Source organism: Canis lupus, chromosome 33 (genome assembly GCF_003254725.2).
Source record: "Canis lupus dingo isolate Sandy chromosome 33, ASM325472v2, whole genome shotgun sequence".
NCBI lineage: Eukaryota > Metazoa > Chordata > Mammalia > Carnivora > Canidae > Canis > Canis lupus.
Window position 1 is genome coordinate 12862194 of NC_064275.1, and position 14303 is coordinate 12876496.

Here is a 14303-nt window from a genome sequence, read left to right on the forward strand (position 1 = left end):
CTTCAGTGCAACAGCTCTGACATCAACTTCTTTCCCTTCTGTTCATCGTGGCCAGAAAAGAAAGAAAAGTAGAACAAGAATGGCTTCACTTTTGGGTCCTTCGTAACCACTTGTGCAACACCAGATACAATGAACACACTCCTACCCCCTTGGGTCAGCCATCCCGAGCAAATTAGAAAGACCTTCTTGGCTCCTGTTGCCTCCCTCTGTCATCTCACTCTGCCCATGACAGATCTATGCAGGTGGGAGAGCTCAGATTCTTGTAAGCCTGGTCCTCACATTGTGTGGGGGAAGTAACAGACCTTCAATAATTTTTTATGACCACAATCCCTACGGATGCATGGCAATAGCACATGACTACGGGTGTTACATAAAGGTTACAGAACATGTCCAGTTGCTAGCAAGGTAGCTAGAATTCTACTCCATTTTCTCCTTCTCAAGAAAGCATATTAAAAAGGATGTCAATTAAAGTAATTTTATGTAATCTTGACTGTACCATAATTAGTTTATAGTTTGCTTATTCAAAAACACTAGCATTTTATTTTATTTTATTTTATTTTATTTTATTTTATTTTATTTTATTTTTATTTAGTGATTCATCGCTGATATCACAAGTGCCCTCCTTAACACCCATCACCTATTCAGCCCATCCCCCACCCACCTCTCTCCATTGACCCTCAGTTGTTCACTATCATCAAGAGTCACTTATGGTGGGTGCCTCAGTGGCTCAGTGGTTGAGCGTCTGCCTTTGGCTCTGGTCGTGATCCTGGGGTCCTGGGATCAAGTCCCACATCAGGCTCCCTGTGGGAAGTCTGCTTCTTCATGTGCCTGTGTCTCATGAATAAATAAATAAAATCTTTTTTTTTAAAGAGTCTTTCGTGGTTGCTTCCTTTTCTGTCTACCTCTTTTTCCTTTCCATGTGTTCATCTGTCTTGTTTCTTAAATTTGGCATATGAGTGAGATCATATGGTATGTCTTTCTCTGACTGACTTATTTTGCTTAGCATAATACACTCTGGCTCTATCTATGTCATTGTAAATGGCAAGATTTTGTTCTTTTTGATGGCTGAGTAATATTCCATTGTATATATACCACATCTTCTTTATCCATTCATCGGTTGATAGACATTGGCCTCTTTCCATAGTTTGGCCATTGTTGATAATGCTGCTATAAACATTGGGGTACATGCATGCGCACCCCTTCGAATCTGTATTTTTGTATCCTTTGGGTAAATACCTAGTAGTGTAATTGCTGGATCATAGGGTAGTTCTATTTTAACATTTTGAGGAATCTCCACACCATTTTCCAGAGTGGCTGCACCAGTTTGCATTCCCATCAACAGTGTAAGAGGGTTCCCCTTTCTCCACATCCTCATCAACATCTGTTGTTTCCTTTGTTGTTAATTGTATCCATTCTGACAGGTGTGAGGTGGATCTCATCGTGGTTTTGATTCATACTTCCCTGATGATCAGAGATGTTGAGCATCTTTTCATGTGCCTATAAACCACCTGTATACCTCCTTTGGAAAAATTTCTATTCATGTCTTCTGCCCATTTCTTAACTGGATTATTTAAAAACACCAGCATTTTAAATATTAATAATCATATATATTATCAGAGTCATCTCTCTAGTGGTTATTCAATGCCAGTCTCCCTGATACCATAGCTGGTTGTTCCTTCTAACCCAAATGCTTTATCGGCATGATAAACTGAATGGTGGACAGCACATGCTTTATGCTTTGGTCATACACATGGTGGAGTGACCTCTTGGTTGAATGAGTAAAGAAAAGGTAGATTAAGAGATTGAGAGAGAGTACAGAGCTAAAGCTTAAAACTCTTAACCATTTCTTGCTGTCTTTTGAAAGAAGAGTGAGAAAGAGGTGGTCTAAGAGGAGGAAAAGGGTTTAAAATACTGAGCACTTTAATTCTCAAATCACTTTATGAAATAGGTGCATGCTTGTGAAACGTTAGTTACTTGACTAAGAGTACAGAGCTAGTAAATACAACAGCCTTGATGTCTAGCCTTTCTGGCCCCAAATACTATTCCTGTAAAAGCCTGTCCCCTGAAAGACATTGTTTTTATCTCTGTAGGAGCCTACCATTAAGTTCCAGTCCGTCAAGTTATTTTCTTCCTAAATGTTTTCATGTATCTGACAGGAACCCTAAGAGAGGGAGTCAGCTCAACTCCCACTTTCATTCACTTTTTTTTAAAAGATATATTTTTTATTCCAGAGAGAGAAAAAGCTTGCACATGCATGCATGAGTGGGGGATAGGGCATGCAGAGGGAGATAATTCTCAACCAGACTTCCTGCTGAGTGCAGAGCCCCACGCAGGGCTCCATCCCACAACCCATGAGATCATGACTTAAGTCAAAACCAAGAGTCAGATGCTCAACCAACCCACCCAGGCACTCCTCATTCACTTCTTGACTACTCTCACAACTTCACCCAAATTGATAGGCTTATATCTTGCCCACTACAGCCTTCCACTATTTAACAAGCTCCAGTCAGCTGAGGCTTCTTTCATTAACATTAATTAGTAAAGGGATGCCTTGGTGGCTCAGTTGGTCAAGCAGCCAACTCTTCATTTCAGCTCAGGTCATGATCTCAGGATCATGGGATTGGACCCAACATAACGCTCCACACTCAGTGCAGAGTTCTGAAACAAACTAATTTGTTTTAATTTTTTTTAAAGATTTTATTTATTATTCTATGAGAGACACACAGAGAAAGAGGCAGATACACAGGCAGAGAGAGAAGTAGGCTTTGTGCAGGGAGCCCGATGTGTGACTCAATCCCGAGACTCCAGGATCACGCCCTGGACCAAAGGCAGATGCTCTACTGCTGAGCCACCCAGGCATCCCTACTAATTTGTTTTATAAAAATAATCAGTACACATGAATATTTTTAGTTAAAAATTTTATTCTATTGTTCTTTATTATAGTTATTATACTGTTACTGTAATAAGTCAAGAAAAACCTGTAAATGTTCATTTTTACTTACTTGAATTAGAGATAGCTCAATTTCTAAAGTCTTTACAAATTTTTTCAAGTAGCTTTGATAAATGGGATAACCAACTAAATCTCTAGTGTTTTCATACTGCTAAACAAATAAAAACTTAATCAAAATGTCTTCTATTAACTGTATAATGTAATTTTTCTAAAAATTATTTAGAATTTTGGCTCAGGTCATGAGTGGCTCAGTCAGTTAACTGTCCAACTCTTGATTTTGGCTCAGGTCATGATCTTTTAGGGTTGTGAGACTGAGCCTTGCATTGGGCTTTGTGCTGGGCATGGAGGTCACTTGAGATTCTCTCTCCCTTCCCCTTTGCCCCTCCTCCCCCTCTCTCCCTCCCCCAAAACAAACAAAAAGGAAATTTCCATCTCTTTCTGAGTTGGCAAATACATGTTTTTATCATGATTATGTGGCAGTAGAGGTACTGGACTCTAGAACCAGAATGTAAGGATTTAAATTTTGACTCTGCCCATTTTTTTAGCAGAAAAGGAAATTACTTGATTTCTCTGAACTTTAGTCAAATAAACTAATATTTAATACAGTGTCTGGTATGCACCCAATAAGACTTAGCTGTTATTAACTCAAAGGGAGTATTTGCTACAAGTAATCTTTCTAAATTTAATTGGGAATTCTTATAAAGTAAAAATATCTAATCTACAAATTTCTTCCAACTGTAATGAAATTTTAATACTAAATTTAACAATGTAGGTGATATAATAGTACACTCTGGAGATGTTTAATTAGACATTCTTCGTTTCAATCTTGCAGCTTTCTTTTAGTGTTCTGAGACAATTTTTTTTTCTTTCCAGTCTCAAATATTTTCATTGGCCTTTGAAAACTTCATAGGCAATAAGCACTGTGTCTGTAGTGCTTGATGGATAGAATGGCCTTGGCCAAGGTAAATAGGACAGCTTTGAATGCTACCTTTTCTGACTCCAAATACCATTTCTGTGATAGTCTGTTTCCAGGAGCACATTTTTCCTCAGTAAGAGTTTGGAAAGGTTTCTAGAAGTTTTGGTGAGGTTACTAAATAGGGATTCAAAGATAAGACAGTAAAGCAAATCCCAGATTATCACTGATTAGCAAAAATTCTTGTTACTTTTTCCTAAATTCAGAGTTTATACCAAAATCTAGGTCAAAGTTGGTTTTGCAATTAGGCATAAATAGGAGAAAGAGTTATTTAGTAGGGGTTTAGAACTGACACTGATCCAAGAAGGACTATCCTCTTTAGTAGAGTGGGGCTGCACTGTAAGAGAAATGGTTATCATGTCATTTTAATTCAAAATGTTTATTCCTATGTGACCAGAGAATGAAATGAAGTTTTTACCTCAATACATAAAGTAGACAAAGTATTTACTATTCCAAAGGGTTTGGATTTCAAGTACTGTTATTTAGAAAAATCTACAAAGAAAAACATAAGAAATATATTATTTTAAAATTCTAAGACAGTGGTTCTCAAAGTATGACATACAATGGATCATGAGAGCAAAAATATTTCAAAAATAATATTAAGCCACTATTTGCCTTTCTCATTGTGTTGACGTTTGCATTTTGCAAATTGCATTGCAAAAGCAATGGTGTATAAAACTGTCAGTGCCTTAACACAAACCAAAGCAGAGGTACTAGACTGTGTCAATAGTGACTTTATTTTTCACTTCCACTCATTCAAAGAAAAGAATATAAGAAATAGCCAGCTTAACTCCAGAATGTCTTGATGAAACAGTAAAAATTTTAATTTTATTAAATCTCAATCTTTCAGTAAATGTTTTAAATATTTTGTGTGAGGTGATGGGAAGTACACCTAAAGCACTTCTGCTGTGTACCAAAGTATAATAGTTGTAGCCAAGAAAGGTAACTATTTGAATTACAAACTGAACTAACTGCTTTTTTTCATGGAACTTCATTTTTACTTGAAAGAGAAACTGACAGCAAACTATAACATTCATATTTGGGTATTTGGCATTTTGGCAAAAACAAAAGGGAAATGTAGGGAGCTTGTGACTTCATGAAAAACCATCAACAAGCTTAATAAATTTCAAGCTTTTCAAGCTAGTATTAGAATTTTGGAAAGTTTTATCTGCCACTATGAGCTTGGCCTCTTCCCAATATTCAAAGATTTTTTTGGTGAGGTTGGTGGCAGTATTAATAAATATGATATTTTGATATTATATAATAAAATTAGTTATCATTTGAAAGATCTTCATGATTCAGTGAATCATTATTTTCTGAATGACCAATGTATAGTATTACACGTATATTTAAAATGGAAGATAGACCAATGAATTTTAATGTAACAGTACTGACCTGGTCTAAGGTAACACATGACAACTAATTTTTAAACAATTATCATTTGTCAAATTTTGGCAGAGTAGCAAAGAATAAACTCTTCAATTATTAGAAAAGTCTGTTAAAATACTCTCTCCTTTCCACTTACATATCTCTATGAGGCCATATTTTCTTCATATCCATCAACCAAAACAAGATATCACAACAGAAATAATGCAGAAGCAGATATTAGAATCAATCTGTTTTCTATTAATCCAGGTATTTAAAACATTTGCAAATATGTAATCACTTATTTTCTTTTGGAAAATATAATTATTTTTCATAAAACGGTGTCATTTATTTTAAGATGTAATGAGTTTAATTTTTTATTTTAATAAATTGATCTTAAGACTTTCTTAGCTTTAATTTCTAATATGGAATATTAATATAACCTGCATAAAAAAAGATGTGTTCCTCAATTTTTATGAGTAAAAAGTGTCCTGTGAGACAAATTTTTGAGAATGATTGCCCTCTTTTTAAGTAGGCTCTATGCCCAGTGTGGAGCCCAATGTGGGGCTTGAATCATGACTCTGAGATCAAGATCTGAGCTGATCAAGAGTCAGACACTTTACCAACTGAGCCACCCTGGTTAAATATATTTCAAGCCAGGTGCTATTGTGACATCAGCACCAGGTCAATGATTACCATTTAAAGGATTCCACGCAGTTGACCATTATGTCACAGAGCTCTCCAGTTGGACCGCCCCATAAGGAGCTAACCACCTAAGAGTGCCTACTCTTGCCCTCAATGTTCTCCATAGGGCATTCTATGATGTTATCAGGAAAGACATCCAGCAAATAGTAAGAAAAAGATCTTTCATTCTGATACTGCTTCTTCCTTTGGTTTTGGTCAGGTTTCCCAACACCCTATCTCTTGTTTTATTATGAAAGATGTACAGACTTCAAACCAAAAGGGCAAAAGCTGCTGCTGGGCAGATGTGGACTTCAAATCTCTCCAAGATCAGACGATCTCTTAAAAATGTTTACCATAAATATAAGAACCAGCACCCAGATTCAACTAGAGATCCAACCTCGACTTCCTATGATTGTGATAAAGATGACATCACTACTGATGAAGAAATGAGTCTTAGAGCAATGCTCCAAGATATTAAAACTGCCCAAATTGAACTCGTCAGCCAACTGACTGACATTGTCAGTGTAGTATCCAAAATCCAGGAAAAGATTGACTTTTATCAGAAGCAGATAGATATCCTGGAAACCAGAATGAATATTAATGAAGACAAACAAGGCACAATAACTAAAGATATCTTCTCAATGAAAAAGGACATCAATGCTTTAAAGAAGAAGGTGACAGAACTAGAAAACCAGAATTCTTGCTCCACCATACATTGTTTAGAAGTTCCAGAAGGAGAGAGGGGTAAAGAGATCATAGAACAACTTCACAAACTGATACAACCAGAAACTCTGAAGAACACCTTGGCTTCTACAGACTATGGAATCTCTTCAGCAGAACCAGAAAACGTGCCCAGTTATCCTGAGCTCACTGATCATCTTGAGGAGAAAACAATTTCCCCCAAAGTTAAAACTCTGGGAAAAAATAACCATCAAAATGCATTAAGAAGCTTTAAGAAAGCAAAGTCAAATATTTATATTTACCCAGACTTTAGTACATGGATCAAGCTAACTTTTGTCCATGGAGGAAAGTGGAGATTTTTCCTCAGTGCTACAGAGTTAGAAGAATTCATCCAATGGCTTCTTTCTAGGCCAGCCATCTCTCCTGAGGAACCACAACTTGTAACCCAGAGATATTGTCCATTCACTGGGCTTATTTCAAGTTTAACTACATTCTGTCTCTCTGTTTTAAACTATATTTACTGTTTTTTTGGTTCCTCAAAAGAAGAAATAACTCGACTATAGAGTTATTTTCTGCTTTGTTTGGTACAAAATAAATGTAAACTGGTTGTTCCAAGCATTGACACATCTTTGTGGTGTTTGAGATGTCCTTGGTAGTTTGTTCACTGTGGGCTCACTGTCTGTGAAGTTTCTGTATGTCTCAGGTAAGCTAAGATGGACCATCCCATTGGATAATCATGATGCATTTTCTATCATTGTTCTTGTTTTCTTAAAGGAATCACCCAGTGCCCATGTCATAGATAATTGGAAGGAAAGAATAAAGGGGCCAAGGGAATGGAGAACACATCTGGTTCCACATAAGTTTCTTGTCTTAGTGGCCTTTGTAGATAAGATCTGTGTTACCAGAGACAGACTCCACTAACAAAATTTTAAACAGTATACAATGAAAAAGGCACTATCAGAGCTACCAAAGTTAGAGTTATAAAAATAAAGGGCAGTGAAAAGACAAGTTACTGCCAGAAAAATATTCTTTGCAAAAATGGGATTTTTTTTTTTGGTTTCAACTTCAGCTTCATCTCCATCAAACAAAGGGGGATGTTATTGGATATTTTTTACATTTTCATGAAATGGTATAAATCCCATGTCATGTAGGTTTGATACAGAGGAAAGAAGAAAATCTAAAAAGGCATGTGTGAACCAAGTTAGATCTCAAGACTGTGCTACCAAAAATTCTTGTATGACAAGGTCTTTTTTTGGTATGGGCCCCATACTACATATCCAGAGTGCACTTCATTTTTAGATATAATAGGTCATTGCCATCATGATGTAATTTTGCTAAATACCATGCAGAGTAGCTGCAAAAACATGTTTCCCTCACCACTTAACTCAGCAAATAAAATCTACCAATGGAGAATTCTGTGCTGTTACAAATATTTGTGGTTAAATGTACCACTTTAAATTATTCTCAGTTAATAACTCAAAAGGAGGGTTTTGGCAGGTAGCTAAGAAAAGCCCAATTTCAAACGAGGAAGAAAGGAGCTAAGGTGGGTATAGAGGAAACTAAGGGAGAAGGATGACAAGAAGACACAGGACTATTTGGCACCAGCCTGATCATAATTATATGTTATGACTTTTCTCACTTACAAATACATTTTATTTGATCTTTCTTTACTAATTTACAGATAATATTTGTACACAAAATAACTTTTAAAATACATCCATGTGTGACAGGTGCTACATGGATGGTAGTCCTAGAAGTCCTACAAGCAAGGCTGTATATGAAGAGGATTTGTTTTAAATGGGATATCTGTGCTAATAATGTAATATATGATTCTGGAAAGGGCACTAACGATCTCTATGTATTTCTTTGCCATCAGAGATATCCTAAGAACAACCAGAGCTCTAGTTCAGCATCTTGGGTATGACCCTACATCAGAGAGTAACAAAGGACTCACATCAGTGGTGACACAGATAAATGACATAACAACTGGATTCTGGGAGAGTAAAAAGTGATTCAGTTGGTATTTGCTTAGGTCATCTGGATTTTTGTTTTTTTTTTAAGATTTTATTTATTTAAAAAAAAGATTTTATTTATTTATTTAAGATAGAGAGTGAGAGAGAGAGAGAGTGGGAGCCAGGGGGGCAGAGAAAGAGGGAGAACCAAGCCCCCCACTGAGCAGGGAGCCCAATGTGGGGCTTGATCCCAGGACCTCAGGATCATGACCCGAGCCGAAGGCAGACACCCAACTGACTGAGTCACCCAGGTACTCCAGGCTTCTGTATTAATGCATCCTTTCACTCTTTCTCCCCTTACATGCCCCCTAGCACTTGCCTAGCGGCTCTAGAGAGGTAAAGAATAGGGAAACAGCTGAGGGAACTGGAAGACCTTAGTTCTGAACAGTCAAATTCTACACTTACAACCTGTTATTTCATCTCCGCTAGCTTCGTTTTGTCATGTGTTAGAAGGAAATCATTATGTTAATTTAGTAAATATTTCTTCAGTGTTTGCTAATGGCAAGGGATCACGGGGGATAAAGGAAAAGTCGAAGACATTCCCTATACTATAGATATATAACATCAAATGGGACAAATAAAATGGGTACATGCACAACTAATGCACAAGAGATGGGAATGGAAAAAAGCCAAAGTGCTCCTGGGAGCAGAGTGGAAAAAAGGTTGATGAGCCTTGCAGTAAGGAGCGTAGTGAGGAGGAGGTGGTGAGGGCAGTGTACCAGGAAGAGTACAGGAGTGGAGCCAGTAGGGAACATGGGTAATAAACGCCACCAAGCATTTTATAAATGTAAAGCACTGACGGCCTATTTCAACTCTTTTATGGATCTCATTTTTCTCTTCAGGGATTCTGTACCATATTCATTTTAACCTGTTTTTTTACCTACAGAAGACTGTTAGAGAAGGAGAAAGTGAGAGGGACACTACACAATTTTTTCAGGGTCTCAGGCTTTCCCTGAAGATGACTATTTAACCTGTTCATTCACATAACTTCCCAGTAAGGAAAGGGACAATTCTGCTTGTGAGTCAGTTATTACCATCACCTACACGAGATCTCACGTGACTCATTAAAATTATAACTCAACTTGCAACGACACGTGAGCAAATAATTTTTCCCCAGTCCTTGCTTTCAAATTAACCTGCCTCTCAGCCAACTTACTTCTATTTTACTTGACTCAGAGGAAGTGACGTCTCTCTTGTCTACATCCCCCTTCCGGTGGTTTGCAGGCTCTCCCATCATTAGCCCTCTTCTTTCCTCCATCTTAATCACCACCTGTCAGTTCTTTGTACTCAACTTACAAAAATATGTGTTTGCCTTGTCCTGTGTTCCCCTCCTGTCTTGCTGATCTCAAGATCCTCTTTGAAGGAAAGGCCCACCCTCCCTGTCCCTGCCTACTCTTCTCCCATTCTCCCCAAGACTCATGATCAAGTCTTCCACAACATGCTCTCTTCCGGTCCTCCCCAACCCCCTCGCTCTGGAAGATCCTTCTGCCACTAATCATTCACTTAAAATTCTAATGATTCTCTTTAATGGTGCTCAATCAAAGGATTCCTAATCCAGTCTCTCCTGGGACTTCCTGAGCTTTCATTTCAAGTGACTAATCTCCACTTGGATGTCTACAGCAGTCACAAGCTCCTTACTCTTTTTTTTTTTTTAAAGATTTATTTATTTATGTGAGAGAGAGAGAGAGAGGGAGGAGAGAGAGGGACAGTTCCTACTACCGGGGTGGGGAAGGGATGGGGGTGGACAGAGGGAGAAGGAAAGACATCTAATGACCCTGAGATCACAACCTAAGCCGAAACCAAGAGTCTGAAACTTAACCAGCTGTGCCACTCAGACACTCCACAAACTCCTTCCTCTTAAAATTTGCCTTAATAAACCTTCTTCTAATTCAAACTCATGTCTCTGCCAGTATCCCTTTTTTTTTTTTTTTTTCAGTATCCCTTTTGTTAATGGCATCACAGCACACGTTATCCGTATCCCCAACTGGGAATTACTCTCATCTTTTGCTCCCTCATTTGATGTCTTAATCGTTAAATATTTTTCCTGTTATCTCCCAACTATTCATGGAATCCATTCTCTATTTCTGTCCCCAGTTCTACTGTTCTGGTTCAAGCTTTAATATTATCCCTTTATAAATGAAGTGTTCCTGCTTGGTATTCTAGCCTCCAGAATGTCCATAATCCAATTTTAAAAGGGTTATTGTTTTCAACAGTTCTAGAACTTTTTCATTGTTCTTCATATAAGGAAGAATAAAATCCAAATTCTTTAGCAGAGTCTACATCATCCTTTCCATCCTGCATTTTTAGCTTTGAAAAGTACTGTTCAATGATGGAATTGCTTTAGTGTCCGACTGACCTGATTAAAAGGCTGGCTCTGTCACTTACTAGGTGTATGACTTTGGAATTAAGCTAAAGTTTATATTCCCAAAGCCCTAGTGTCCCTATTCCTAAAATAAGAATAACAGTCATGGGTTGTTGCCAGGAATAATGTGAAGCTTTTAGCAATCTAACTCATGTAGAGTAAGTGTGAAATTAATGGTATTTATTAATATTACTTCTTCATCCCCATCTTTCCATGATAACTTCACATGCAAACCACCATGCAGCCACACTAAATGTCTTGCAGACTTTTTCAAATCATATATCTTTGTACTTGCTCCTCCTACTGCCTTGGATTCTCTTCTTTTATCTGGCCAATAACAAATAATTTGGGGGACACTTGGGTGGCTCAGTCAGTTGGGCACCTGACTCCTGATTTCCCATTGAGACATGATCTTGTGGTAGTAGGATCAGGCCCCCGTCAGGCTCTGCACTTAGCGCAGAGCCTGTTTCACATTCTCCCTCCTCTCTCTTTCCCTCCAGTTCATACACTCCCTCTTCTAAATAAATAAGTAAATAAATAAATAAATAAATAAATCCTTTTAAAAAAGAATGTGTCACTTGAGTCTCAACTCAAATATTTTTTTCTCTAAGATGACTTCCCTGATCTTTATCCTGTACCTCAGTCTCTTAAGGCAGATTCGGAGACTCCCTCAACAACCCCACCAGTGTTGCCACTGATTTCATACATTTATATCATAAAACTTTGAGTTGTTTATGACAGAGATAGAAACTCACATGTTTATGAAGAAGAAGGAGAAGGAGAAAAGAAACTTACCTGTTTATCTTGAATATTAAAATCAGTTTTACTGGTAAGTTCTCAGTAAATGTTTTTGAATGAAAAGAAGACGATGACAACAGAGAAGAAAGCACCATTCTGCTCTACCAAAAAAGTGGGTATAAATATAACTAAATGAGTTTTGATGATGTACATAAAGCATGAAACCATTATGCATTCACCAGAATGTTTCAAACTATTGTTATCATTAAACACATTTAATGGGAAGATAGCACTTCACAGTGAAAGCAGCCAGGACATTCAAAGTAGAACAGATCTTAGAACAGCTGTTTAGTAAACATTTATTATGAATCAGGCACGTGCTAGGAGCAGGTGTAATTCATGGTGAAATTCATTAACTGATTTCTGTTAATTCCATTAAGACTTGTGTTATTCAAAGGGAAGTCCTTGCCTTCCTCTTGGGTCATGATCCCGGAGTCCTGGGATCAAGTCCTACATCTAGCTCCCTGCTTGGCGTGGAGTCTGCTTCTCCCTCCGCCCTCCCCCTGCTCATGCTCTCTCTGTCTCACTATCTCTGTCTCTCTCTCTCAAATAAATAAAATCTTTACCAAAAAAAAAAAAAGATATGTTCTTCAATGTTCTCAACTGTAAACTGAGAACAATTTATATCTTAAGACTATTGTGTTGATTCGATGAGAGCATGCGTATAACCTGCCTAGGACAGTGCTTGACTCAGTGGATACTTAACAAATGGGAGTCATTTCCTTCCTTCTCTAGGCTAGATGTTAAAAAGGGGCCATAGACCCTGCCTCAAGGAGCTTATATTCAAAACTTTTATTAGTCATAAAAGACTTCAGACAAATAATGAACTAAGTGACGAGCTAAATACAAAAGCTCCAAACCAACTCTTGACTCCCTTATCCAAAGATAGTGTGATAAGAATAAGACAGGGTGTGAAGCTCTCCTCCTGTCTGGGCATTCAACCAATATTCCATCATCTGTAACAGCCGCTCGCCAACCTTTAATTGCACGCTATAAAAATAAGCATCAGAGAAAAGTATTTGAGGGGAAAGGAAGAGACTCGGTTTAAGATAAATAATTTAGTTTAGTTTGGAATACTTGTTTGCATAGACACTAAAAGTACTCTGTTCATTCAAAGACAACATTCACCAAAATTTATTGACTCAATGCCAGGAACTAGCTGAGTTTGACGTAAAGAAACAGAGATGCAAGGGGCACCAGTACTATCCTGAGGTACGTACTTTCCGATGGTGTTTTCTCCAGCTGCCGATTATTTTGGCCTGTTGCTTAGATTTGGAGTAGAAAACCATACGCTTCATTTAAAACTTAATTTAGTTTTTTCATGGGATGCAACTCAAATCTCATGTAGAGAAAGACTTTACTATTCCTAAAAGTAATGTTTCAAGCCACAAAATGCAAGTTTCTCTGTATTGTTTTATACTCTCCCAAAATGTAGTCAGTCTCTAATATATCAACAGATTATGCTCCCAAACTGCATTTGCAAATCCACTGTTTGCAACTCAGAATGAATATTACAAAGAAACAGTATTAGAGTTGGGTTGCTTTTTGTTTTGTTTCTGTTTTTGTTTTGGCTAACCTGTGAAAGCCATTTGAACTAGGATCTACCTGCGGCATTGGTACCATAAAGCCAAGCCTTTGCCACATAAAGTGTATTCAAGAACATAACTACAAAAGCAGCATGAGGCCTCAACTGTCCTTGCTCTCTCTTCTGTCTGATAGCAGAGAAAATGTCACAGATTGATGATACTAGGAGGACACCTTGGGGCACAGAGAAAAGAAGAACAGGTCTTAAGGGAGCCAAGGCAGGAACGCTAGGGATGAGAAGCTGGAATGGGGTGTTCTTGGCTGAGGAAGGAGGCAGTGGTTCCATGTGGTGCCTCAAAATCTAGTCCACAGAAAAAGAGCCAAAGTGGGACCAGGGTCATCTTTCACAGTGATGAAGGATTGAAAGCTGAGCTAGAAGGGAGACAATTTATATGTGCAAAGGACCTAGCATAATTCCCAGCACATAGCAGTGTGCAATAAATGATGATGGAGATGCTGGGACGCTGAGCTAGAGGCAAAAATTGTAGGCTTTGCTCTCTCATTTGTCTTTTGGAATATAATCTCTTTAGAAAATAACTATTTGCAAGGAACATGAAACCTGAAGCTTTTGTGAGCTATGGAAGGTTAGTGGCAGATGCAGGGCAATAGTTGAACGGATGGTGGAGCCTGCAGGTAGAAGCACTGCTCCGTGACTAAGAGAGGGTAGGTTTGCGTATCCCCTCATCCTTTCCCCTTTCCCACCCCATCTTCTCACCTAATGCTTGAAGTGCAAGGGTGTAGGCTGTAGGAAGGTGCATGTGAACCAGAGACAGAGTTAAGGAGAGGGGGAAGGATGAAGAGGAAAAAATGAAAACTCCCAGAAGTGACAAACGGGCACCTGGGTGGCTCAGTCGGTTAAGCAACAGATTCATGATTTCAGCTCAAGTCGTGATC

General features: G+C 38.1%; 1 protein-coding gene across 1 annotated transcript; it reads left to right on the forward strand.

Moving 5' to 3' along the window:
* Positions 1 to 6008: 6008 nt before the first annotated feature.
* Positions 6009 to 7268, forward strand: CCDC54 (coiled-coil domain containing 54). The gene has a single exon (XM_025478428.3). The coding sequence runs from the start codon at positions 6230 to 6232 to the stop codon at positions 7214 to 7216; it is 987 nt and encodes a 328-aa protein (XP_025334213.3). The 5' UTR covers positions 6009 to 6229; the 3' UTR covers positions 7217 to 7268.
* The last annotated feature ends 7035 nt before the right edge of the window (positions 7269 to 14303 follow it).

What these genes read in the sequence shown, in the direction of transcription:
- CCDC54 (XM_025478428.3), top strand. Translation starts at nt 6,230, where the DNA reads ATGTACAGACTTCAAACCAAAAGGGCAAAAGCTGCTGCTGGGCAGATG.